The sequence below is a fragment of the Crocodylus siamensis genome, chromosome 5 (genome assembly GCF_052110815.1).
Source record: "Crocodylus siamensis isolate JL-2025a chromosome 5, ASM5211081v1, whole genome shotgun sequence".
Taxonomy (NCBI): Eukaryota; Metazoa; Chordata; order Crocodylia; family Crocodylidae; genus Crocodylus; species Crocodylus siamensis.
Window position 1 is genome coordinate 199,112,151 of NC_143399.1, and position 24,293 is coordinate 199,136,443.

General features: G+C 45.1%; 1 protein-coding gene across 2 annotated transcripts in view; it reads right to left on the reverse strand.

Annotated features, from left to right (window-relative positions):
- CRHR2 (corticotropin releasing hormone receptor 2) overlaps positions 1–24,293 on the reverse strand; it is a 245,018-nt gene that overhangs the window by 14,822 nt on the left and 205,903 nt on the right. For both annotated transcript variants that reach the window (XM_090047826.1, XM_090047827.1), the window contains 3 exons: positions 17,720–17,805; positions 11,920–12,055; positions 9,336–9,377 (listed from right to left, as the gene is read on the reverse strand). In XM_090047826.1, coding sequence (XP_089903952.1) covers positions 9,336–9,377; positions 11,920–12,055; positions 17,720–17,805 — 264 coding nt within the window. The remainder of the gene's footprint in view (positions 1–9,335; positions 9,378–11,919; positions 12,056–17,719; positions 17,806–24,293) is intronic.

Sequence of the window (24,293 nt, forward strand, 5' to 3'; positions counted from 1 at the left end):
CACAGGAGATGTATACGTAGGTAAAGACGTCTAGATAAATAGGCAGAACCATCTTCTTCTTATGTAGGATCTCCATTGCTGGATGCCTACAACCACAGATACCCATCCTGCTTGGTCCTCAGGTAGTCTTCCCATGACCGAGTATTCGTGTTGTTCTGCCCATGGTTTCACATAATCCACCCACCTCTTTCTACATCATCATCTCCTGCTGTTAACTTTGCTTTCCAGGGTCCCCCAAAATGCATCACTAGCTGAACCCCTCAGAAGCACCAGGAGACACCCAGCTACAACCTGACCGAGTTCTGCCTTTGGGGATGTGTGCACAACTAACTCACTTGGAGAGCTGTGCTAGCTTAATTTAGCTTGCCTGCCTCCCCAGGGCTGTGAAGACAGATTAGCGTGGATTTTTGAATGCGTTAGCAGCCAGATAACAAACTCTCCAAGGACCTCTGATACCTACTGTGGTTGCCTACATGTGCTAGGAAACAGTTCTCGATCTGTGGTTGCCTCCATGTGCTAGGAAACAGTTATCAATCTGGTCCCCGTCTCACAAACACAAGGCAAAAGTGTGTTAAGTTCACTCAAAAAGGGGCAGGAATGGTAAACACAATGTTTTCCACATTTTGATCCAAAAGATGATGGCTGAAATGGTCATGCGGGATACTTGCGCTAGGACATCAAAGTGAGTCAAAGAGCACTTCTATGAAGATTCAGTGACATGAGGGAGAAAGAGCTTGCAAACAGGGAGACAGTCACCTTAGCTCTAAGATGCACGGGCACACTTATTCAAACCTATTGTAGCTACAAGATGGTGCCCTGTTAAGCAAAAGCTGCTATCCAGACCTTAGGCTAGGGATCTTCTCATGCCACCTGCCTTTGCTTTGCTCTCTTAAATCTTAAGTGAACTAATTTTCCTTAAGAAATTGTTGGATTTTGGCTGTTGGAGAATCATAAAAGGCTGCTCTTGGGAAACTACTTTCTGATTTCAGGCCATAGGTGGAAATGGGTGCTAGGTTACTGGGACACTCAATTTCCAGTATCAGAAAGATGGTCCAATTCCAGAAAGGTGCTCTTACAGGTAGCAAGGTGCCTAAAAACCCTTGTTCCTGAGAAATGGAGTGGAGTGGGTCACCAACCACAGCACTGTTCCTGTTTCCATTTTATCTTCCACCGGGTTTTATGGTTGGCTCAATGATACAATTTGTCTTTGTGCCTACAAGAGACAGCTGAGCTCAGGGGCTTATTGTATTAAGTGCTTTGCCCTAAGGGGCCCATTATATAAACAGACAAGACAGACAAAGTTGTGGGGAGGAAAAGAAAGTTTTAATGTTCCTCAAAGTGCCCCTGGCATTATATATACGTTTTCAATTGGTTTTTTTAAAAATAAACTTTGTACAAGGGATAGGTTTGGGGCAGACAGGTAAGCAAAAATAAGTAAGGATCAAACTTCCACTAATAGCAAAGGTTGTTAAACTCCCTGCCCTAAATAACCATGGTACTAGCAGGGCAAATGACTGGAACAAATGGTACAGAACATAGGAAGGCCTAGCCACCCAGCTTCACATTCAATGACACTTCAATGACTCCAGGGTAAATATGCAATAATTCGACTCAAGTCAATAGCCTCACTCCAAACTGACGCTATAATATGTCCTCAAATGAACACAGGGAAACACCTTTCCTTGCAAGCAATGCAACTAAGCACAAAAGAGCTCTCCATTTGAAAGCTATGCCAGTGCCAGAGTTCTTCCCCTGCAAAAATCTCTCTTGATTTTGGAAACGTTGCATCTGATGTTTGAAAAGGGAGAGGCAAACAGTTCTTTTATAAAAACCTTGGCTATGTGTCTGGAGAACAGAGAAGCAGCTGGGAGAGGTGTACAAAATACCTGCCAAGAAGCTGCCTGAGAAGGGCCAAGGCAGGGAAAGAGGTAGACATGGGTTGGCACAGGCCTATGATTGCAAGGTAGCACTCTGCTTGCTCCCACCACTGGGGGGATGGGGCTGGATGGCTGTCTAGAAGAGCAATGGATTTTCATTGGCTAGAAGGACTGTCATTCCCAAAGACAAGGGACCAGATGCTGGTAATTTGAATGTCAATGGAGGGGAGGATTATCATGTCAAAACCCAGAGGGGAGAATGGCTGTGTATCACTGGACCAGTCAGCTAGTCTCAGAGAAAGGACAGGACAAGATGCTGCTGCTGGAGAGTGGCTTGTGTGCGGAGAAGGCAACATGAGCATTCGTGACTGTAGCAGCAGAGTTGATTTTTACCCTTCAGGAGATGGAGAAGTTGGTCAGGGCCTGCCAGAACGGTTAATCGGGTCAGAAAGCAGGAATCTCTGTATCCCCAGTGCTGGAAAATGAAGACATTGCATTACTCCTCTGGAATATGCAGGGGCAACTCCCATAGGTGTCTCCTTCTGGCCTTGCTATATAAATAAGAGCATTGTTATGTTGCCAAGAGCAATGTCCAATCCTGGGACCTTCCGACATCACAAAAGAGGCTGATGTTGGCTGGATGTGTGAGATGGATCTGGGATCCCTAGCCCTACCCCAAAACTGACAGTAGAGACTACCAGAATTAAACTACATGGCTGCTGGGAAGGAAGGAGCATTTGCAGGAGCAAGGCAGCAGCAGCATCCGGGAGTAACGAGAGGCGGGATGAGCTATTTAACGTGGTGCATTTTCAGAGTGGACAGACTACGATGCAAGGCTCCGTGCATGGGAGAGATCAGAGGTTTGTGGCAAATATCGCCATCTCCACTTCAGCTTTCAGCTTCAAAAATATAACAAATCATCCTGAAAATGGACCAAAGGAAAAATCACTTTTTATCTAACAAGCTGCGCAGAGGACAGGCGGGCGCCCAGCCAAGAGCTTTCATCGTTTTCAGCTGCCATCCATATTGCATGAGACCTGCTGCAGACAGCTACTAGGAGTTCATCAGCACCTAGCAGTGGCTGCATCAAACATGAAAAGGCCGAGGTGCAGATTAGATCAGAGGAGTGCCAGAGCTTGAAAGCAATAAGTGCTCTATCCTTCACGCTTGTGTCATTGCTGATAGTGGTCTTGGCAGGCAAAGGGAGGGATAATTTCTTGGATGCATTTTCACATGCATTTTTAAGGCACTCAGTACTATGCTATCCGGACATGCCTGAGGCCATAAAGTCTTTGCAATGTGACAATATTAGTCCCCATCTGTCACAGAAAGAAAAGCCAGGCTGACAGAATAGATGACAATTCAGCGGGGCACTAATGATATTTAGAAAGGGCTACAGGAGGAAGCTGACCAGAACAACTGCTACTAAACAAAGGACTTGGCAACAGCTATTCCAGGAAAAAACAGTTTCTTGGGTTTCAGGAACAAAAGCCGTCTCATACCAGAACAGTTCCTGCTGCTTGGAAGAGCCTAAATATTCTGGTTGACCCTGATGTAGTAGTGTTTCTATCTGGAGAGCTAGTTCAGGCAATCTCCTAGTGTAGACAAGCCCTTGGATGTCTATTTGGATACATATAGAGCCCTGAGATCTAGTATAAATCTGTTCTTCAGATGTCATTAATACTGCTTGTGTGCACAGAGAAATACAAACTCTTCTGCAGTAGGCACTTGATCACACTTATAGCAAAGTGTTGCATTTGATGATATTTTCTTACTGTTTAGATGTGGAAGGGGTTAATAAAGCAAAGAAGTACAGTAAGAAAGCTGCCACAGAGATACCAGTCAACATGCAAAACTGAAAACAGCCTTTTTTTTTTTTTTAATACCTGGTTATTATTGGCAAGGATTAGATCAGTCTGATGAGGCATTGAGATTTAAATCGTCTCAGATGTACTGCAGCCTTTGAAAGCCTAAGGCTACTGAACTAAACAACAAGCTTTATAAATAATGTTTTTCTGAGATATGGATTTAAACAAGTGACCGTGAGAGCTGCGGTGACAGCTCCTGGTTAGAAGACGTTAAGGAGATGTCAGAAAATGAACCGCGCACGCTATGCATGTTATGGCATGAGATGGCTTCTTGTTTAATTTTGAATGTGGCTGGAATAAAATCTGTTGCATTGTGGTATACAATAACATCCTGTCTCATATCTATATCTAGCTCTCATATAGCCCTTTTCATTGGCAGATCTCAAAGTTATCTTTCAAAGTATAAAAATATCCTGTCCTATATATACAATGCCTTCTTATAGCTTATAATATATAATTAGCAATGTGTGTGTGTGTGTATGTACGTGCGTGTATAATATATATAGCCTTAGGCTTTCAAAATACACACAATCACACATACATAATAATGTGTTATAATTTGATATCTATCTATATCTATATTGTCCTTCCTTCCTTTCCCTCACACACGTATCTGCATTAAGCTATATAGGATAAACTCCAGTCCTGGATGTATAAATGAAGTTCCCCTTGCTCTCTAGTCCAGAAAAGCTTTGCACTCATGTATCCAAAGCAGAATCTAATCTACCCACAATACGTGAGGGGGTCAGGGCACTTCGCAAGGCTTACTGCTGCTACTTTGGGAAGAACAATGTGCTTCTAAGTGATGACAAGCACCTAACTTCTGAGTACGTGAGTGGGGCAATAAAGTTGGTATCCTGAAAGGTGGGAGGTTCCAGAGACACCTCCAGTGAAGGGTCCTGCCTTATTTTCAAATAGATACCACATCGTTTTCAGTGGCTCTTCTCTCCTCAACCCAGTTCAGGCCAGGAACCTTACTTGGGGCCTTCCACCTCCCGGGCAAGTGTCCTTGTAGTGTCAGCGGCTACAGCTACACCGTCCTTGCCACAGCTCTCCAACCTCTTGCCCAGCCTGCTCCCACTCATATGTACTAAACCTGGAAATGTGGTGGTGAAACCATTTTGGGGATGGCCCCTGCGGCCACTCTTGAGAGTCTTTAGAGTAACTGTGACGGGAGCCCCGGGACTGGTTTTCCAGCTACATTGCCAGGTTTGGCAGGTGTGTGTGAGTGAGGGTTGGTGGACTGTGTCCCAGACTGTATCCCTTGTTCCTTATATCCATAATCATGCAGTGGACAAAAGACTTGCTGTATAGCTCATGGGCTGGGACATGAAGGAGACCCAGGTCCAAGTCTCTGCTCCAATGACTTCTCTAGTTATGCCAAGTGGAAGAGCACTAACAGGAGAGAATGAGAGACCTATCCCAGAAAGATCCAGAATCACAGGGATCAGGGCACTTAGCTGAGAAACTGAATACCCCAATTCCTGTTCCTGCCTACCATCCTCTCACATCCCAGGTAAGTGACTTAATCATCAAGCTATTACTTTTAAGTAGACCACATCATACCTGTACATGCCAATTCACCCATCAGCTCTGCCTGCCCTGTTCCAGAGTCATGAGTCCCCAGGCAGCTCCTCGTTTTCACACAGTCCTCGAGAAACAACTTGCATTTTGTGAATGCAAAGTATTGCACGGGCATGCTGGAATACCCAGCGTACGGAGAAGATCTCAAGAAGAGAGGTCTTTGTTGATCTGTATTTACATGTAGTAATTTTCAACCAGCACTGAACCCTGTAAACCTGCATTTCTTTGCCTTGGCAATGCCAATCATTACATTTCTTGGGTTCTTCTCACACTATTTTAAAGATAATAATTAAAGTAGTGTGGGCAAACAAAAAGGATTGCCTACCATAGGAGGAAGGCAAAAATGACCAGGGATAAGCTGACTCAAACAGAATTAAGTAAATTAATGGACTAGAGGAGAATCAGCACTTACAGGTGGATTTACAAGGAAGGCCATCAAGAGGATTTGTGATGCCATCTGAAGGACTTTGTGTTCATAAAGCACCGAATGGATTACATTCTGCCATATAATAAATGTCATTCTTTTTTGTCTGTAACACTCATTTAACAGATTAAGTGTAATTCAATTCAAGTTGCTAGCGGAGGTCAAAACAATTCTTTGATTTACCAAGGGAGAAAAAGCACAAATGAATGGTGAACAGACAGGAACTGGGGTGTCTGACAAGAGATGACCTATGATAAGCTTGCCATCACAAAAGCAGCAAGTCCTACACAGTTCGATGACTGAGGGCTTGCCACCGCTCAAGTGGCATAACACATCCGATAGGCTGGCATCTGATTTCTTTGGAGGCTGCACCCCTACTAGGAAGAACGTTGCTTTGCTCTTCAGGAGACCTGGGTGCTGTCCTTGGCTTTCTCTCTTCTGGCTATGCAACCTGGAACCAATCACTACTCCCTGTGCCTTGGTCTTCCCACCTGTAAAAATGGGATAGCAATACCTACTTCCCTTGTGACTTGACAGAAGATATTTTGTGCCTGGAAGTTTGTCTAACATCCCTCCCAATTATACTTTTGGTCCAATAAAAGATATAACCAGGAAACCCCTTGCTTCTTATATTTTCTGGATCACTGTGGCTACAAGAACGTTCCTTGTGGTGCACTTTGAGATCTGCTAATGGAAAAGACTGTATGAAAGCGAAATGCGCTGTTATAAAATATGCTCTATTATGTCTGTGTAATGCCATCAAAACCACTCAGGGCCGACAGCAATTGCATTTCTGGTTTGTATATAGGTCGGCTTGGTGGCTTGGAGCTGCAGGTGGGCTGGAAAGGATTTTCCCATTGTGAAAAATGGTGGGATGTTAAATTATTTTCCTTTTGAGAAATGGGATGAAACCAAGGCTAAAGTTTTGAACAGCACTCACCCACGATGCAGGACACCCAGGTCTGAACTTCCCATTCTGCCTTTCTTCTATGTCCCAAGTAAGTGACTGTCAAGTTGGAGGTGGGTCTCTCTCAGTCTCTCCAGTCAGAGCTTTTCCCCAATGAATAAATGAATATACCTTGGAGCAGTCATGTGAAATGTGCCTTATTAACCAGGGGGCTACACTGCAAGTCCCTTTCTTACCTGAATATAAAGTTATTTATGCAATGTAGAGCATCACCAGCGTGAGAGACATTCACTGTGGATAAATTACTTGGCCTGAAATGTGGGAAATCCAGCCTGAAATCCTTGGTCTGAATCAGACAGAGCCGGAGAGCTGAACCCAGGCCTTTAACCTGCTTGCTTCAACCTACCAGTCTGTAACTCTTCTAGAGTCTCTCGAGAGAAAATGTTAAGGTTGGAGCAGCTTACTTACATTTATATCCTCCCACACTTATGCACAGGTAACAATTTGAACATAACAGCTGCTGCCTTTTTGACATATTCTCCTTTGACACTGGCTCCATACAGATGTGTCTCTCTCACTCTAACCAGAAATCCTATTCCATATCTGAGAAGTCTTTCCTGCAAAAAACTGGTACAGTCCAGTGAAAAAATGTTCCTTTGGATGAACTGGCATTTCCTGGTTAAAAAACCCCATTCCATCAAAAATTTACCTTGCAGCTGCATTTGGAGATGGTTGTCTCAGAGCAAATTCTGCATTTATCATGTAGTGATTATCTATCTCAGTCTATCTTATGTCTGATAAAGAAACAGGACGACCGGGCAAGGACCTTAACACTGATGTAATATGTCTGGGAGAAGCACAGCACTTTAAACCATGCCTGTCTACCAAGATAAAGAGATGCACATAGTATAAACTGTGCTGCTTTTCTAGGGGCCACATCAACTCTAGCATAAACCCATTTGAAGTTACAGGAGAGTGTATTTGGCTCATGGTTTAGGAAGAGGCCTTGGACCATTGCTATAGTAAAGACGTGTCACTGTCCATGAGATGCTGCTCCCACCGTAAGAAAGCTAAAATACTGTCAAATTAGCCAGCTGAAATGAGCCACAAAGAGGAGTAGCTCCTGCCTAAGCCCACAGAGTGGAAAATTATCAGGGCAATGCAAAACAATGGGAACATACTGCATTGCTGAATGAGAGTCCAAGCTGTTTAATGAAGTCAGTGGTCCCATCTCTGTTCCCAGAATATTGCTGCAGTGGAGAAATAAAGTCCCCGGAGAACTTCCCCTGTGCATTAGCAACGTAAAGCCGGAACAACATGGCCCTGCACAACCCCCAGTACAGGCCCTGGGGTAGGGCATGGGTCAGAGTGCTGCACTGAGCTGCTCTAATTTACAGCTGGAGTCACTCCAAATGCATTATGCTACATGAATGGGCAGCACAAAATGGCTGCTTCAAATACATGAGGAGACGAAAGTGGGAAGAATAATCTGAGAAATTTAGATAAACTGATGGGCTCTGCATTGACTAAGCAATTGGGAAGAAGACCCGAGTGTCACTGTAGACACTGGAAACTAACCTCTTCTCCAAGCTCAGTGGCAGTCAGAAGAGAAATGTGAATGGCAGAATGTACAAAAAGTGGGAGGTGAAATTATACTGAAAATGCCATATGCTACCTATAAAGTGAACGTATGCTCTGACTGAGAATGCTGCGATCAGTTCTCATTATGAGTCTTAAAAATGATAAAAGCAGAAGGAAAAGGGGTCCAGAGATAAGTGATAAAAAATATTAATGGTATGCAAAAATTTACAAGAGAGCATAAGAAGACTGCAACTAGATGTCTTAAAGAAGTAGCATGAAGGCATCTGAGGCCGTACAGAGAAAGTAGAATGGGTTCTCCTAAAACCATATAGGGGACCATCAATTAAAACTGTTAGAAGAATACACTTTGATATACAGGAAAAAATACCCATGAAACTCTGATATTGAGGCTAAGAACTTAGTTGGAGTCAATAAAGTTTACGCATTAATACAGATGATTAAGAGGTCCCAGAGTTAACAGAACAAGAAGAAAAGAAGAAAGGAGAGAAACTTTCAAACTTCAGGATATAAATCCAATGGACTACCAAAAGTTAGAAGAAACTTCCTATATGGGCAGTTAACTCCACAATTATCCATTATAGGTTTTTCTCCTTCCCTCTCACCATCATCATGTGAAGGATCAGGTACCAGCCAGTTAGGCAGATAGCACGCTGGTTAAGGATGTCGACAAGAACAATTTGGGAGAATAGCAGCTGTATCACAATAAGTCACATGCTGTGTCTGCTACAGGAGTGCCTCACTCAAAGGTATGCTTTTTAAGTGAAGAAGCATATAAATTATTCTCAAAATTAATGTGAAACTTCAAAGGCTCATTGAAATGATGAACAGAAACACCTTATCACCTGAGGAAGCTTCTGCCTTATTTTCGGCTCTGCTTGATCCAGGTTCTGTGGGCAAAGCCTACGTGTGCAGTGGGCTGTGACGTTCACATGCACGTTAATGGAGTACTAAGAGTACCAAAGGTGACCGGACTACAACGCAGCACAAATGCATTTCATTTCCCTAAAATTAGTCACTCAAGCACTCACACTTGATACTAATTAATTGCAATGACAGCATAGGATGCTACTTACCTCACCATTCAGGAAGCAGTAAAATACTGACACAAAGAAACCCTGGAAAGAATTGAAAGGAATCATTATTAGATCGCTATTTTGTCAAAGAAGGTGAAGCAGGCAGAGGTTAAATTTGCCCGGGGGTTATACTGTCACCATATCTTAACATGGAAACAAATGCATTGCTCATCTGTGTTTCCTATGATTCTTGTTGGAAAAAGACTCCAGTGGTTTGTTAGATTACCGTGAAGCATGTTGAGCAGCGCCTTCTGGCATAAACTCATAATTTCTTCGTCTGAGAAGGAGGTCCAAAGACATAGCTAGGGCTGGATTTGCCCTACTCACTCCTGTTTAGTGGCAGTTCAGTCTAACTGAATGTGTTGTTTTATGCGCTGGTCGAATGAGTGACGGTGATCCACTATCAGCTGTAACAGTGGCAATGTGTTTTAGATAGCTACTATATGAACATATGGGGTAACATCCTGCCCAAAATACAGCTGAGTGCAAATCTTTCTTTGACATCAATGGAGTGAGGATTTCACACCCCTGGTTGTAGAGTACTGGTGGCCAACCTGTGGTATAAGTGACACAAGTGGCATGGGCAGCCTCTGTGTGTGGCATGTGGGACACAGGGCAGGATGCAGAAAGCAGAGTAGGAGGTTGGGCAGAGAAGAGCATCCGTTAGCACTTGGCAAGGGCGTGCAGCTAATCTGGAGCATGCCTCCCCAAAAAGTTGGCCCCCTGTTATAGAGGTGTAGGTTTGGAATGGGGGGCAGTTACAGATAGGAGACATGTATTAGAGCATCCTGCCATCCGCTTCACAGATTTCATAGACATTAGACATTAGGGCTGGAAGGGACCTCGGAAGATCATCGAGTCCAGCCCCCAAAGGATACACTCTCCTGCCGAATGCTATGGCAGTTAATATGTGATACCTGGAGGAGGTTTTAAAATATTGCCCAACACCCCAGCTGTTATTTCCAGGTCACTTGTATTACGGTGTCACTTAAGAGACCTGGTCATGGACTACTCTGCTATGTAGATGCACAGCACAAAAGCAAGTCTTAAAGCCCATTGCTCTCTTGATAAAGGCTTTGTGGGCCAGAGCTGTCCTTTTAGTACAAGTTGCCTAGCAGGGGGCCTATTCTGATCACAAAGGAAATGCTAAGCTCAAGTGATCACCGGACAAGAAACACACACCAAATTGAAGCCATTGACTTCAGTGGGAAGGGAATCAGGCCATATCTCTGTATATGGTTGGAGAAATGATATTCTTGATTGCTGTGGGTTGGCTTTGTTTTACGTTCAGCAGTGGGCTGTAATCATTGCTACAGCAACAGACCTATTCTCAGATGCTCTTGCTGACATACACCGTTGTGGTATTAACAATGTAATAAACCGTTTCTTCCACGGGCGATGAGTCTGAGCAGATAAAATATGTAATTTATTTTACACAATGAAAAGTGTAGTCTGTTTCATTGTTTAGGAACAAACTCCCCTCCTTTTTATGGCTTAAAAGGGTCATTTCTCTTCATTGCTTTTGTACTGCTATTACTGTTATGCCTTGGGTTTCAAATGCTAATATGAAATAATAATTAGAAATAATTATCTATGTCAAAAGCTTTTAGAACCTGCAATCAAAGACTCTGCCAGACAGAAACAGTTCCAAATCACCGCTACGGGTACCCACATTGTTACTGTAGACCGGGACGGGCAATTATTTTGAGCGGAGGGCCGCTTACTGAGTTTTGGCAAGCCATTGAGGGCTGCATGGTAGGTACCCAGGGGCAGATAAATATTAATTTTCTAAACTTTTTAGCGGCCCTAAGGGCAGGATAGAATAGCCTGGCGGGCTGCATCCAGCCCACGGGCCACATTTTGCCCATCCCTGGTCTACACCGTATCTCTGCTTCAGGGACTGCTCCTGTGGAAGTCAATGGCAAAACAGAGGCCAACTTGAATGGCGCTTACATACCAATTTGGGTAGACTGTCAAGTCCATGCCTACCTTTAAATACATGCACAGCCATACACAGGGGCATAAAGTGAGTATTCCTGGGTGGCGAGGCCAATGATGAGTCTATATGCTAGATCCTGAAAGCTGGGACTTCTTCTGGCCTCTGCCCATACAAAGCTGACCCTGTTACTTCAAAGTCACATCAGCACTCCTGTGGAGTTCCGGGAAAGGAAGATACAGTCTTCCAGGGTGTATACTTCACTCAGTATTGAGCTTTGGAGTGGCACAAAGTCCAGTGTGAACCAGAGCTCACATCGTTGCAGGAAAGCCTGGGTAGGATGCTAGCTGGTACAGCCAAGGTCTTAGTCAAGTGAACTCAAACTTATGTCAGAGTGGATTGCCATTGTACACAACACACTATAGGTAACCATTAGATTATTTTAAACAAGCAAACCCCAAAAGAAAATTTGCACTGTCATTGTAGACAGTGTGCGAACACAGAACAAGGTTCCTGTCCCAAAAAGAAAAATCAGACTCTTCCAACTAGTATTTCTCATGAGGGTTTGCTTGCCTTAAGTTTCACAACCAATAGCATGGGGGATCCCTTTAGCAGTGCCCAGTACTTGCTATTAACCTTATCTCCTACCTGAAAAGACTGCAAGAAGGAATTGAAGTAGATGAAGACAATCTGGGAAATGTCATCTTCACCTGGGTTGACGAAGAAAAGCATATAGGTAATGCCTAGAAGAGGCAGGAGGACTAATGTAGCCTTCACTGCCTTCCTGTGGGGAGGAAGCAGAGAGGGAAAAGTTAATTAGAGAGGTAAAACAGATCGCCTGATTTTTTTCCTGCGGGAACCACTCACCACCAGAGATTTAAGTGTGTGGGCTTATCAGCAATGGGAAGGGGAGCAATTCCTCAGACCTTTACGAGTGTGAGACTGGCTGACGTGAGACTGGTATCACACCTGGTATCCTCAGGCCTGATGCAAGACTGGTATCTTGCTTGGTTTATCCCAACTCAGTTGGCACTCTTCCCCACCTTGTTCTTACATTGCTCTTTGTGAACCCTCAACCCTGCCTCCAAGTCATCGGCCCTTCCATCATCACCCCCAGGCAATTCTATGCCTGCCCCACAGATATGCTTGCAAAGCTATCACTTCTGCTGTTTTCTTCTTGGGAAAAAAAAAGAGTGGCCTGCGAAAGAAGACCAATGAAGATTTTTGGCAGCTTGAAAGTGTCTTGCTTCCAGGCAAAATTCCTGGCAGCTGTGGAAAACCCTCACTGATCTTGCACGCTGGTGCATTGGCTTCTCAATGCTGCAAGATGAAGCAAAATGGGGACCAGACAAGTGCCTGCTGCTCTACAGCATGCCCCATGTCTGCTATATTTCCTATCTATACTCTGCAACTACAACAAGGATCAATACTGTTAGTTATTAAAGATGAGCTGGGACATTCCCCTCTGGATGCAAACCTTAAAAAAAGCTCAGATATGTGGAGGAATGATTTGGATTTGGTTTTATCATTTCAGTGTATATAGGTGGAGGAGACATTCCCAGGTAGCCTGAAACCTGGCTAGAAACTATGGTTGTGATACTTAATGGAGCTGCTCCTAACTCCCGAAATTATCGCTGGTAGTAAAATATATGAGCAAACGGCACTAAGTCTATTATAGTGACCTTTCACTATGATGAATAGGGGTCTACTTAAATCGTGATTTTGTGGATTTTGTGGAAACTACAAAACGGCATAGAGGGGAAACGGCTTAGAGGGCTCCCCGGGACCTCTCTACCAATCAGCACTAAGGAGCAGGGCCACACGAATGGCAGCCAGCAGTCAAAATGGTGGCTGCCTCCTCATCTCTCCTCCTCCCCAAGCCTCTACTCCAATCAGCGCCAAGGGACAGGGCCACATGCAGGGTGGCCAGCAGTCAAGATGGAGGCTGCCCCATTGTCCCTCCTCCCCCTGGGCACCTCTCTGCCAATCAATGCTAAGGGGTGGAGCTGCCAAAACACATCTGCAAAACGCCCATGGAATTTGCCCCTTATGTCACAATCACCTGTAAAAAATGGTAAGTTTAACTGTGATTTCAGTAGACCCCTAATGATGACTGTTTTTGTTAGTCTGTTAACGGAATCAGAAGACAAACTGATGTATGATTATAACATTATGGGGCATTAAAGTGTGTCAATGTAGTGGCCAATTTGGATCTGTACAATTGATAGGGATTGGAAAACAGTGGGCGCATCTACACGTGTGCATTTACTGTGCAGTAACCAAAATTACTGTGCAGTATGGGTTTGCGTCTACATGTGCATGCCTATACTGCATAGTAAACATGGTGACTTATGCCAACTTGAGCATAAAATTGACACCTGTATCGTGATGGTACAAATTTATGCCTGATTAGTTATTGCACAGTAATGCACGTGTAGATGCCTTATTGCGCAGTAACACTGTATGTGTGCACTGACTTGGGACTAACTTTAGCACACAGTTTTAATGTGCTTTAATGCCTGCATGTGCAGATGCTGGCCTATTCCCTCTTATTGCACAGTAAATTTAAGCCAGTGTAGATGCATTTGTAGACACACCCAGTATGGATGGGGGATTCTTCCTATCAAGAAACAGAAGTAAGTTCCTGAATTTAAATTATGATATTTGTGACTGTTGGCTTCATCTTTGGATTAGAGTACTGACTGATTTGGGGGCTCTAAACTAAATACAAATGCCAGGTTAATTTCTATTGGGAGTATAGCCTGCATATTCAGTACACCTGAAAAGGAAGTTCTGGGTAGAGTACACGTTATGGACCATAAACGGCAAAATTCAAACATGGTATAAGCAGTCAAACTTGAAAGACAATTCAGTTGCATTCAGTTTTATTATCATGGGTATCCATCACCCTGAATATCTTAGTGCCTCATGGTCATTTTGTTTCACAACAGTCATATGAGGCAAGAAACTGGCATTAGTCCCAAAAACAGAAGGGAGGGACAAAGGCATAGAGAGGATGAGGCCTGGAGTTGCAAAAGGGCTTAAATATTAAGGGCCAGGTCCTATCCTGTGCATCACAGAATCACAGAAAAGTAGGGCTAGAGGGGACTCCAGAGGTGCAGTCCAACCCGCTGAATGAGACAGGATCATCTCTATCCAAACCATCCTATTCAAATTGATTAACCTTTTAGCAAAACTACACAGGCAGTCCTGATACAACCATAAGACATAACATCCCAGCCTGCCATAGGTAAAGCAGGGGGACCATGCCAGCCAATGTCCTGCTGCAGTCAAGGGTGGAGTAGCATACCATCCATTACCTTAGCCTGAAGACTAGAAACAGTGAGGAGTAGGTGGAGGAGGAGGAGAAGGAGGAGAAACCTACCCATTTTTGTGATAAACTTTTTTAAGGGATTTGAGCAGGGTGGAATCTCTCCGAATCTTTTCAAATCAATTCGGAGAAATTAAAGGGTCCTCTGTTAAGTGCCTACATCCACACAGGTGCCTAATAGGTGGGAGAACATCTGGCTCCTAATGCAGGCCTTAAGCCTCTAAATCCTGCCTCCGTCCAATATGGAGCCCCTATCTAGCAGCTGTGTAACTCCAGAAGAAGCAAGGGGGCAAGGGGCAGAGGTCAAGTGCAGAGGGCCCCTCTACACTGCCTTCCTCTCCACTGCCTGCCCCCCCACCTCCTCCTGCCTGCCCCCACCTCTTGCCCTTTACTGTCTGCTCTCCTAATGCCCCCCCACTACCTGCCCCCCTGCCCCTGCCTTCCCTGCTGCAGCAGTTGGGGGATGAATTTAAGATGCCCCTCCAATAATTAGATTCCATACAGAGAAAATTAGAACAAATGAATACATTTTCCGTGGAAACAATCTAATTATTGGGGTGGGTCATCTTAAATTCCAGGCCATCTTGGATTCAGGTAAATGCGGTAACTCCGCACCCAATCTAAATGGAACATAACAATGTGTAGGCTCAGCTCCTTAGCTGCTGCTATTCAGTTATTGCAAAGAAAGATCATTTTCTCTTCATTTTGCCTGTCAAAAACAAGATATGTATCTTATTCTGGGGCGTGTTGCATACAGGAAATGCAGCATCACTTTTCATTATCCGTATGGCAGTAGAGCATGTAAGATGTCTAGTCTTGAACCAGAATTTCCTTGCCTTAGGTGCTGTAGAAGCACAATCAGAAAACAACAGCTCCTGTCCTCAAAGGTCTAAGGATAATATTCCAGGTAGGAGTAGACAAGTCAGCAGGGAGAAGAAGGAAACAGTACTGGGGGTAGGATAGGCAGGGGCCTCAACACAGAGTCGCCTCCTGATCTCACATCAGAAACCACCTTTACAGCTGCTAGGTTTAGAACATCAGGTGAAAATCCCCGGGACCCCACACTGCACTCTGTGGAGCGTGCGAGAAATTGAAATGGCTTTTTTGTTTAGCATGGGCAAAAAAAGTTTTGCAACTTTACTAACATGATTTGTAATCGGGGCAAATGTGTAAAGCTCGTTATCTGGTAGGGGGAGTTGTTTGGACCTCTGCCCCAACATGCACTGCAGGGAGAAGGAGGAACTGAGACTAAAATCAGTTTTCCTCTTGACGTTAGACCTATTGCATGAAGCTTAAGCACCCCAGATGGTTATACTTTTCCTATAAGAGGCTTCATTTCTCAATGAATGTGCAGAGGGGAGTTGGAGCAGCATCCTGAGACCCCATAGCTTAAACAGGTATCATGCTCTACTGAGAGAAGGGAAAGGAAAAGCATGAGCCCTCCTGACACAAAAGCCATGCTACTTGAGGAAAGCTTCCTTAGGAGTGAATAGAGAGCCCATGTAAGGGCTTCCGGGTGTGTTGAGAGCCCATGTTAGGGCTTCCCTTAGTGTACTGAGATTTCAGTCACACAAGGGATTTGGGAAGTCTTTGTGGTGCACTCCTTGACAGCCCTGCTCCTTTCAGAATATGGGAGACCTCTATAAACACAGAAAGGCACTAATCCAGACTCTAAAGGCCCATTCCTTCAAGATGCTGGCATCCGTGATCATGGAGCATCCTGGAAGGTCATCGTGTCTGGCAAAAGTCCGGTCTCGCTTTGTATAATTAGTTATTTGTGGGCACAAACACTCATGTTGCTTTGCCCTGGCCAACTGGATTAGTGGGCACAAACACGTGGCCCAATCCTGTTGACCTCAACTTTTTTCTGACTCTGCCGAGGCCTGAGAAATGTGGACTACAAACCTTAGTTCATGCCTTCAGGTCAGCTATCTGGAAGTGCAAATAGCAATACTGACACCTAGAACAGTATGTGACTCTAACCACTTAGGCATGGGTTGTGCAGTCCTGGACTGATCAGCCAATTCAGCTACACTAATACAGTCAAACCTGGATATTTTACCAGGTTCAATTCCTTACTGCACCCCTGCAAAGCATCTAGGTGTATACAGCCACAGAAAGCAGCTGGGTGGGACTGTCAGATTCTCCAGCTGCTCACTGTTCCTTTTACTACAAAGGGCAAAGCTTCTGTGATGACCTGCCTGGGACCACTGCTAAGTTCCAGCTGAGTGACGAAGTGGTGTTCTTTGAAGTAAAGGGTGACACAGTCATCCACCCTGGCGATCTTCAAAAAATGTCTTAACGCCCATTTTGCTGGGATCATTTGATCCCAGCAGTCTTTCGTGCAAACGTGCAGGGGTGGCTGGACCCAACGATCTGTAAGATCCCTTCCAGCCCCTAACAACTATGAAACTATGAGACTATGGAAAGCTACAGCAAATAGCTGTGTGGCTTGTTCTTAATTCAGCAACTTGCTATGAGTTCAGTGGACTGTGAGCAATCCCAATAGGAACGGTCCAGATTCTACTTATTGGTATAATGAATCATAGTCAATTTTATAGCTATTTTCATACATGGTGTAATGGATAAATTTTCAGTTCCCGCTAACCCTTGTATTTTAACTTAGAGGGAAAAGTCACCTTCTTGATGTATGACATTATCCGTGGGGCCAATCTAGCTAACAACTCCAAGCTATTCTTTTAAACTTGCACTTTTGCACATCACAATTTAGGTTCATGCAAACTTTGAGGGGTGCAAATGGGTAAGGAATTGCACTGCATACAAAATCCTAGTTGCATCTGACTGAGCATATGCATGCATATTGTGTATGCAGGTGCATTTTTGCAGATAAATTTTAATCACAATCTAGCCAGGGAAGGACAAAAGGTGAACAATATCAACAGCAACAACAACAACACTAATAATAATACCTAGCAAGCCAAATGAGCACAAGGAAGGGTTCTTGCTAAGGCCAGGTGAATAAACCTACACTACAAAGCCAGGATAATATCAGGGCAATGTCTGGATTGGTAACCCTCCCATCCCAAACCATTGGTATGGTGTAAAGGAAATCAGGACACTTCTAAGAACGGCTTGGAAAAGCACTGGCCAGCTTACCTGTATTGTATCGTTTCTGAAGTGGTTGAGGCTCTTAGTTTTGTCATTAAAATCCTAACTATGTTAAATAGAAATACAAAATTTATCTGGAAAAGAAGAAGAAGAAAAAAATGCATAAGGTAATACTGACTGAAAAGAGCAGACGCATTCAGAAGGCACACGAATAGCCATACACAGGGATTCTGATCCCACCGATGCCAATCTCTGAGCCATTGCCTTTAAGGGATCCAGGGGCTTACCCATAATACCAGTATTTGTGGGATTTGGTTACTCTTAGGGATTGCTAGAAAGTGCCATCTGAAAGGAAGGCTATGAGTACAGCCGTCTTGCACTGTTTTCCTTCTGATGCTGGCTTGGTCCAGACCTCTGGGCCATGGTAGAAGTGAAGCTTTATTTTAAACAACCCCTGGTATGGGGGTAGCCTTCCCCTTTTAAGATCAGGAGTTCCATGCATTGCCCTGGGATTAGTTGGGCACCTATCCCGCTCTTCATTTTCCCAAATATTTAGGAACCAGAAGCATGCTGGCACTCAGCACCTACATGAAGGACAGGCCCACAGTGAGCCTATATTGGATACATCAGAGAAAAAGGTTCATTTTAAACAGCAAAAAACCTTCCCAAGGTATGACCCCTTTATAATGACCCAGTCTGAAGGCTTTTAGCCAGACAGAGCCTTTGATTTTGGTTTCACACAAGCCCTGCACTTGGGTGCCTCTGTTGACTTCAAAGGATTTACACCGCATTGATGGTAGCTGTTAATCACCATCTATTAGTGCTGAGCACCCACGGACAGCCTCAGCTGCAGATCAGGTCCCCACCATGCAAAGTGCTATATGAACTGAGAAAGTAAAGACACCCCCTGATTCAAAGAGTTTGCAACCTAAGCACAAGACGAGAGGCACGGACACACAGACTGAAGAGGACAAAAAAACTGTGCCAATTTTGGTCAGCTTGAGAGAGAGAGTGGTCTCAGCCCTCTAGTTACCTAATTACTGCAATGGTTTTTTTGGCACCACTGCAGCAGAGGGGAGTTTTATGAAGAAGACAGCAGAGAGGCTTTGTGGACACTTACACCTCAATTAACATCAGTGGGAGCTGCAGCTGCACCCTGCACCTCTGAAAATCAGACTGTTACTTATTACCGCATGTCTTTAGGCCCCTAAATATGGATTTTAGGTGTCTAACTCCAGCAAACACAGTAGCACATGCTGGCCTAAAGGACTGCCCCAGGGACAAAATACATTCGGAGGCAGAAGCGGGATGTGACAGGCATAACTCAGCAGCTGCGCACCCTGGGCAGTGGTGGCACAGAGGGCAGCGGCAACAGCCAGGCCAGGAGCATGGCAGCTGTTATATTTCTGCCCCCTGTAAGTCAGCACCCAGACCCGGTGCCCCAAAGGGACCCAAAGTCCAAAAGGACTGACAACCACTGCTATAGGCAATGACTTCATGGGGCCTCTGAATATGCCTGTGCAAGCAGCGAGGATCATTCTGTAGTCATTATTATGTAGTCTTGCAAATAGGAGCAAGACTCTGGCTCTTAACTGGGGAAGAGCATCTTGGTGACTCAGTCTTTGCCTTTTTACTAAAGGGGGTTATTCCTTTCCACTTGGAAATTTTTTTTTTCTCCCTAAGGAATTATGTGGCCATGAATACCAGGAATTTAAGTCTTAAGTCAAACAAGTGATTTCATCTTCCCCACCAGTTGGAAAGCCGCTTTCCCTTCCAAATATTAAAGTGAGATTTAGTTAATCTGTTTTCTTTAGGTGTGCAGACAATAGAAAGAGAGAGGCAGGCCGCCGCATGATCAAGGAGCAGAACAGTGCTATTTTTATTTGTTTGTTATTCTACCCAAAGGCCCTGCTCTGCTAACATTATCCTGTGGAAAATGTCATGTATTAATTCCTATAGTAGCATTTTGCTGTCTTACATAACGATCATTTAATGCACATGATTCATGAGGTTGCCTACCTTCCCAATGCCTGCTACAACTGTCTGCAGCACAATCTGTTATGAAGAGTGTCACAGTCACCCGAGGGGGATGATGCGATGGATGTCAAGAGGCTGTATTCACGGAGATATGCCAGCCAGCATGGGAAAAAGGAATGTGTTTCAAGAGCACCTTTTTAACCAGCCATTCAGCTATGCCACTTTTAAGGAACTGGAAGTAAATCTGATATACTCCATTCATGGCTGAGAGACCCCAAGTCTTCAGTGTGTCACCTGAGATAACTAGAAGATTTATTTCTTATGTGTAACGTAGGTAGATCTTGGCAGTCCTGGGTAGACTCCCGAGGAGACTCAGCTACTATGATGGTGGGCCCTACAGAGAGCCCTGGGATAGATGAATAGGTTAAAAGCTACTATATTCATGTATGAACCGAATCCTTATCTGCTTCTTCTGGCTTGCTTTCTGGAGCCTACTTTTTCTGCCTGGCGGCCCGATTTTCCTCCTTAGCTGTAGGTCTCTCCTACGAGGGGTGAGAGGAAGCTCAGGTGGGCAATTAACTAGCAGATGATCGACACGTCAAACTAATCAAAGCAAATCTTAATTCCCCCGAGGTGACATTTTTTAACGGGGCTGGTAATTAACCAAAGAGGCTGATTAACAAAGTAGGTGGGACGCTCTCTGTTACCTAGAGTCTTTCAATTAAGTCGGGCTGTCTTGCAGAAAGATACGCTCTAGTTCCACCGCAAATGACTAGGTTTGGGGCAGGAATTAGTGTGTGAAATCCTCTGGTAGGAGGTCAATCTACGTAAGAAATAACACTAGATCCCACCGCTGTACTGTATCTTACCACAGGCGATTTCAAAGTGCTTTACAACTGTGGTTCTCGACTTTTTTTGTACAAGGATCCACTTGTTAATACCGATGGCCAGTCCTGACCCATTTAATAGCTTAAATAGGAAACAGCCCCCTGGCCTTGCTGGTGCCCCTCACTCCCAACTCACCCCCAGCTCTGTTAGTGCTCCTCACTCCTGACCCACTGCCCCCTGCCCCCTCCCACCCAAGGTGGGGGGCAAGGGATGGGTGTGTGGGGTGTGTGTAGGGCATGTGCCCCCTCTATATTTGTGCACCCACGGTGGGCATGGGGCTGCAGCCTGGCTGGACCAGCATGGGCAGCAATCACCTCCATGGCCCAGCAGACTGGACCCAGCCTGGGAGGGCAGAGCGGGGCAGTGAGACTCATTGTAGAGGGACAGCAGCTGGTAGCAGGAGAAGACAAATGCAGCACCTCCCTCCCCAGTCCATTACTTCTCATGATGCTGGCAGTATGGCTGGCGCAGGGGTCCCCACGGTGGTGGCAGCAACAAGTCTCGTAGCCCTGCTCTGCCCTCCCATGCTGGGTGCTGCCTGCTGGGCTGCAGAGATGGATCCTGCCCCTGCCAGTCTGGCCAGGTTGCAGCTCTGTGTTCACTGAGTGCACACAAATCTGGTGGGCACATGCCCCCCATATCCCCCGAGGCATCACTGGTGCCTCCCCCAACCCCCAACATGTCGTCTATGTTCACCCCCACCACAGAATTACCTGCAGGGAGTTGTGGAAGCTGCTCTGCACGCTGCCTGGCTGCCGTATGCATGTGTGCACATGTACATGCGCATGGCACCTCCTGCCTGATCGCCCTCCTCCCACTCCCCCCAGCCCCAAGCAGGCCCTTGCAGGCCGGCAGAACTCCAGCCTGCAAGAGGAAACCCATGGTTTCCCATATTTTTCTCCTTTCAAGGAGAATCCATTTTGAAAGTTTGTCTCCATGACCCTTTCATATGATCCTGCGACCCACTTTTGGGTCGCAACCCACAGGTTAAGAAACGCTGCTTTACAGTGCCAGTTAGCACCATTAATCCCATTTTACTCAGACCCCACTTAAAGTGGTTTGTCCAAGGTTACCAACAGGACAGCTGCAGGGCTGGGAGTAGAAGTCCAGCCTTCTGCAGTCTCTTGTGCTCCAGAAAATGATCATGTCAGGCCCACCGGACTTTAAAAAAAACACCATCAGGATTTCCACCATAATCCAAAATAAATCACTTCCTGGCACTAAACACTAGGAGAATATATTCAGTGTCACCAGACTGTCTCACTGCTTTGAAGCCTGCTGGGGAATTACTTGGTGTTCCTTTAAAAAAGAAACATTGCTCTTGTGAGCTGGATCACATGCAGGTCTTCAGGAGAATAGATAATGAATTCAAAGCCTCTTGGGAAATAGTATAGGTATAAAAAACTATCCTTCTCCCAGGACTATATCTCTCTGTTGTAACACACACTCCTCATACTGCGAAGGAGCTAGACTTGATGCCGTTTTTTAACATATTACCCGCCAAGGCCTTAGAGCTGATTTTCACAAGTGATTTAGGCACTGCAAGCCCTTGTTTTAAGGTACCTAGGTATTCACTGTTGCAAGGACTGAGACCAACTTCTTCTAAAGGGTTTAGAGGGCTGACAACTATTTATTCCAGTGGGAATGAGACACCACTGGAGCTGCTTACAGATATCAAAAATAAAAAAATGGGCATTTTACTTTAAGCTTGGTGTGCCCCTGTGCCAAGCATAGCATACGGGACATCACATTAGTTGGAACCAGCTTGCCCAACATCTGTATAGATGGAGCGCTTCAGCTGGGCTTTTTGGTGTTTCTGTCTAATAGCTGATTCAATCAACTTCAGATAAAAGCACCAGAAAGCCCAGCTGAAGTGCCCCATCCATACAGACGCTGCGAAGCTGGGTCCAACTAATGTGCTTCCTCTTCCAGTAAAGCACTATTTTATGGAGGGGCTTTTTTCAGGTCTGTCCGCAACCCTTGATAGATATTAGCCACCTAAAAAACTTTGAGGGTCTGGGTATGACTTACCCAGCCACGTCCCATTTTCAAAAGGGATCTAGGCACTTAAAATCCCAATTCTACTGCCTTTCAGTGATGCACAGCCCAAATCTCAGCGAGACAAAGGGTTTTTCGCAGCCCATTCTCAAGTGCAGAGCCCATTTTGCAGACATTTCACAATAGCCCCACCCCACCGCACTGATTGGTGGAGAGGCCCTGCCCCTCAGCTCTGACTGGTGGAGAGGCCCAGTGCGGGGAGGGGACACGAGGGATGGCTGGCTGCCCTTTGTCCTGCCCCGCTCCTTAGTGCTGATTGGTGGAGAGGCCCCAGCAGGGGGAAGTGTGGGCAGCTGCCATCTTGTCTGTTGCCCTTCATGCCACCCTGCCAGCTGGTGCCTCCTCCCCACCCAGCAGTGAGGACAGCTGGCTCCCACTAGGAAGCCAGCATTTTATTTTAATTATGTTTTTTTCTCGTCGATTTTGCAAAGTTCACGGATTTTGTGGACAAGCCCAGATTTCATGGTTTCAATGACATCGGCTAAACTGCAAATTAAGTAGGTCCCTATTCATAGCCTCTGAAATCAAGCCTGAAAACAGGATTTAAGTGCCTAAGTAAATTAAGTACTTTAGAAGATTCGACCTTTAGGGCTTAGCTCTCACACCGATAGGACATGTATAAAACCTGTACTAGAAAAGCAGATTCTCACAATCCCAGCTGATTGTGGAAACCATTATTCTCCACGGACTTCTCTGTCCCTGGTCAGGAGAGTGGGAAGTTTAGTTCACCCACGTAAAAAATGTGCAATGTTTGAAAGATCTAACACTTACTGCTGAAACTAAATACCATATTTACTCACATGCCATGTGCATCTTTCCCCCCAAAATCAGCCCTCAAAAATGGGAGTGCATGTCTTAAGTGGGGAAGATGACTCTTCTTCACTAGAATAGGAGCCTTGAGTCCAGAAAAAATATTTCTACACCGCACCTTCCAAAAACAAGGGGCATGTCTTACTTAGGGGGATGTAGTATGTGAGAAAAAACAATGTTTTCATTTGTGATTTCTGCCCAGGGGGAAAACCATTGGTATTTCTCTTCCCCTCCCTGATGTAAAACATCAGAAGAAAAGGGAGAGGTGCATCATCAGTAGGCGGCTTTATATCAGTTGGTACATCAGATGATTGCCCTTGGTACAGGGCAGTTGAATGTCCAGCTACTTTACTGTTGCATCTAAAGCCTTATTAGCAGCTGATGGAGCTGGCACCCATGTTTCTGCACTGTGGGCAGAGCTAAGATATGGGATAAGCACTTTGATTATATGCTTTGATGCTGGAACTAACGATGGGCAAACATCAGAAGATCCAGAGGTGGTGCTGGAAAATGTGAAGCTAGACATTAACTCAAGCTCAATGCTACATGGAAAGCACCCTTCTTATCTGCATAGGTTGCATCAATCCTGGGTCTTTTGTCAGACCAGTTGCAGGATCTTTGGGCATGGGGGAAACACAGGGCCTTCCCTACTTTTAGAAGCAGGGCCTTTCTGGAGAACAAGGGTATTGTGGACAAACAGTAGTGGCACATGGTGAGAGGTGGCTTACAGCACTAGGTCCTTGTGGTACATGTGCTGATACTAAGTCATGCACATAGTAAGTGCCTTGGAAATCCTCACAGACTGAAACACACCCTGAAGCCTAAAGACATTTAGGAACATAGGACTAGAAAGGTCCCTCTAGGCTACTGAGTCCAGTTCACAGACAAT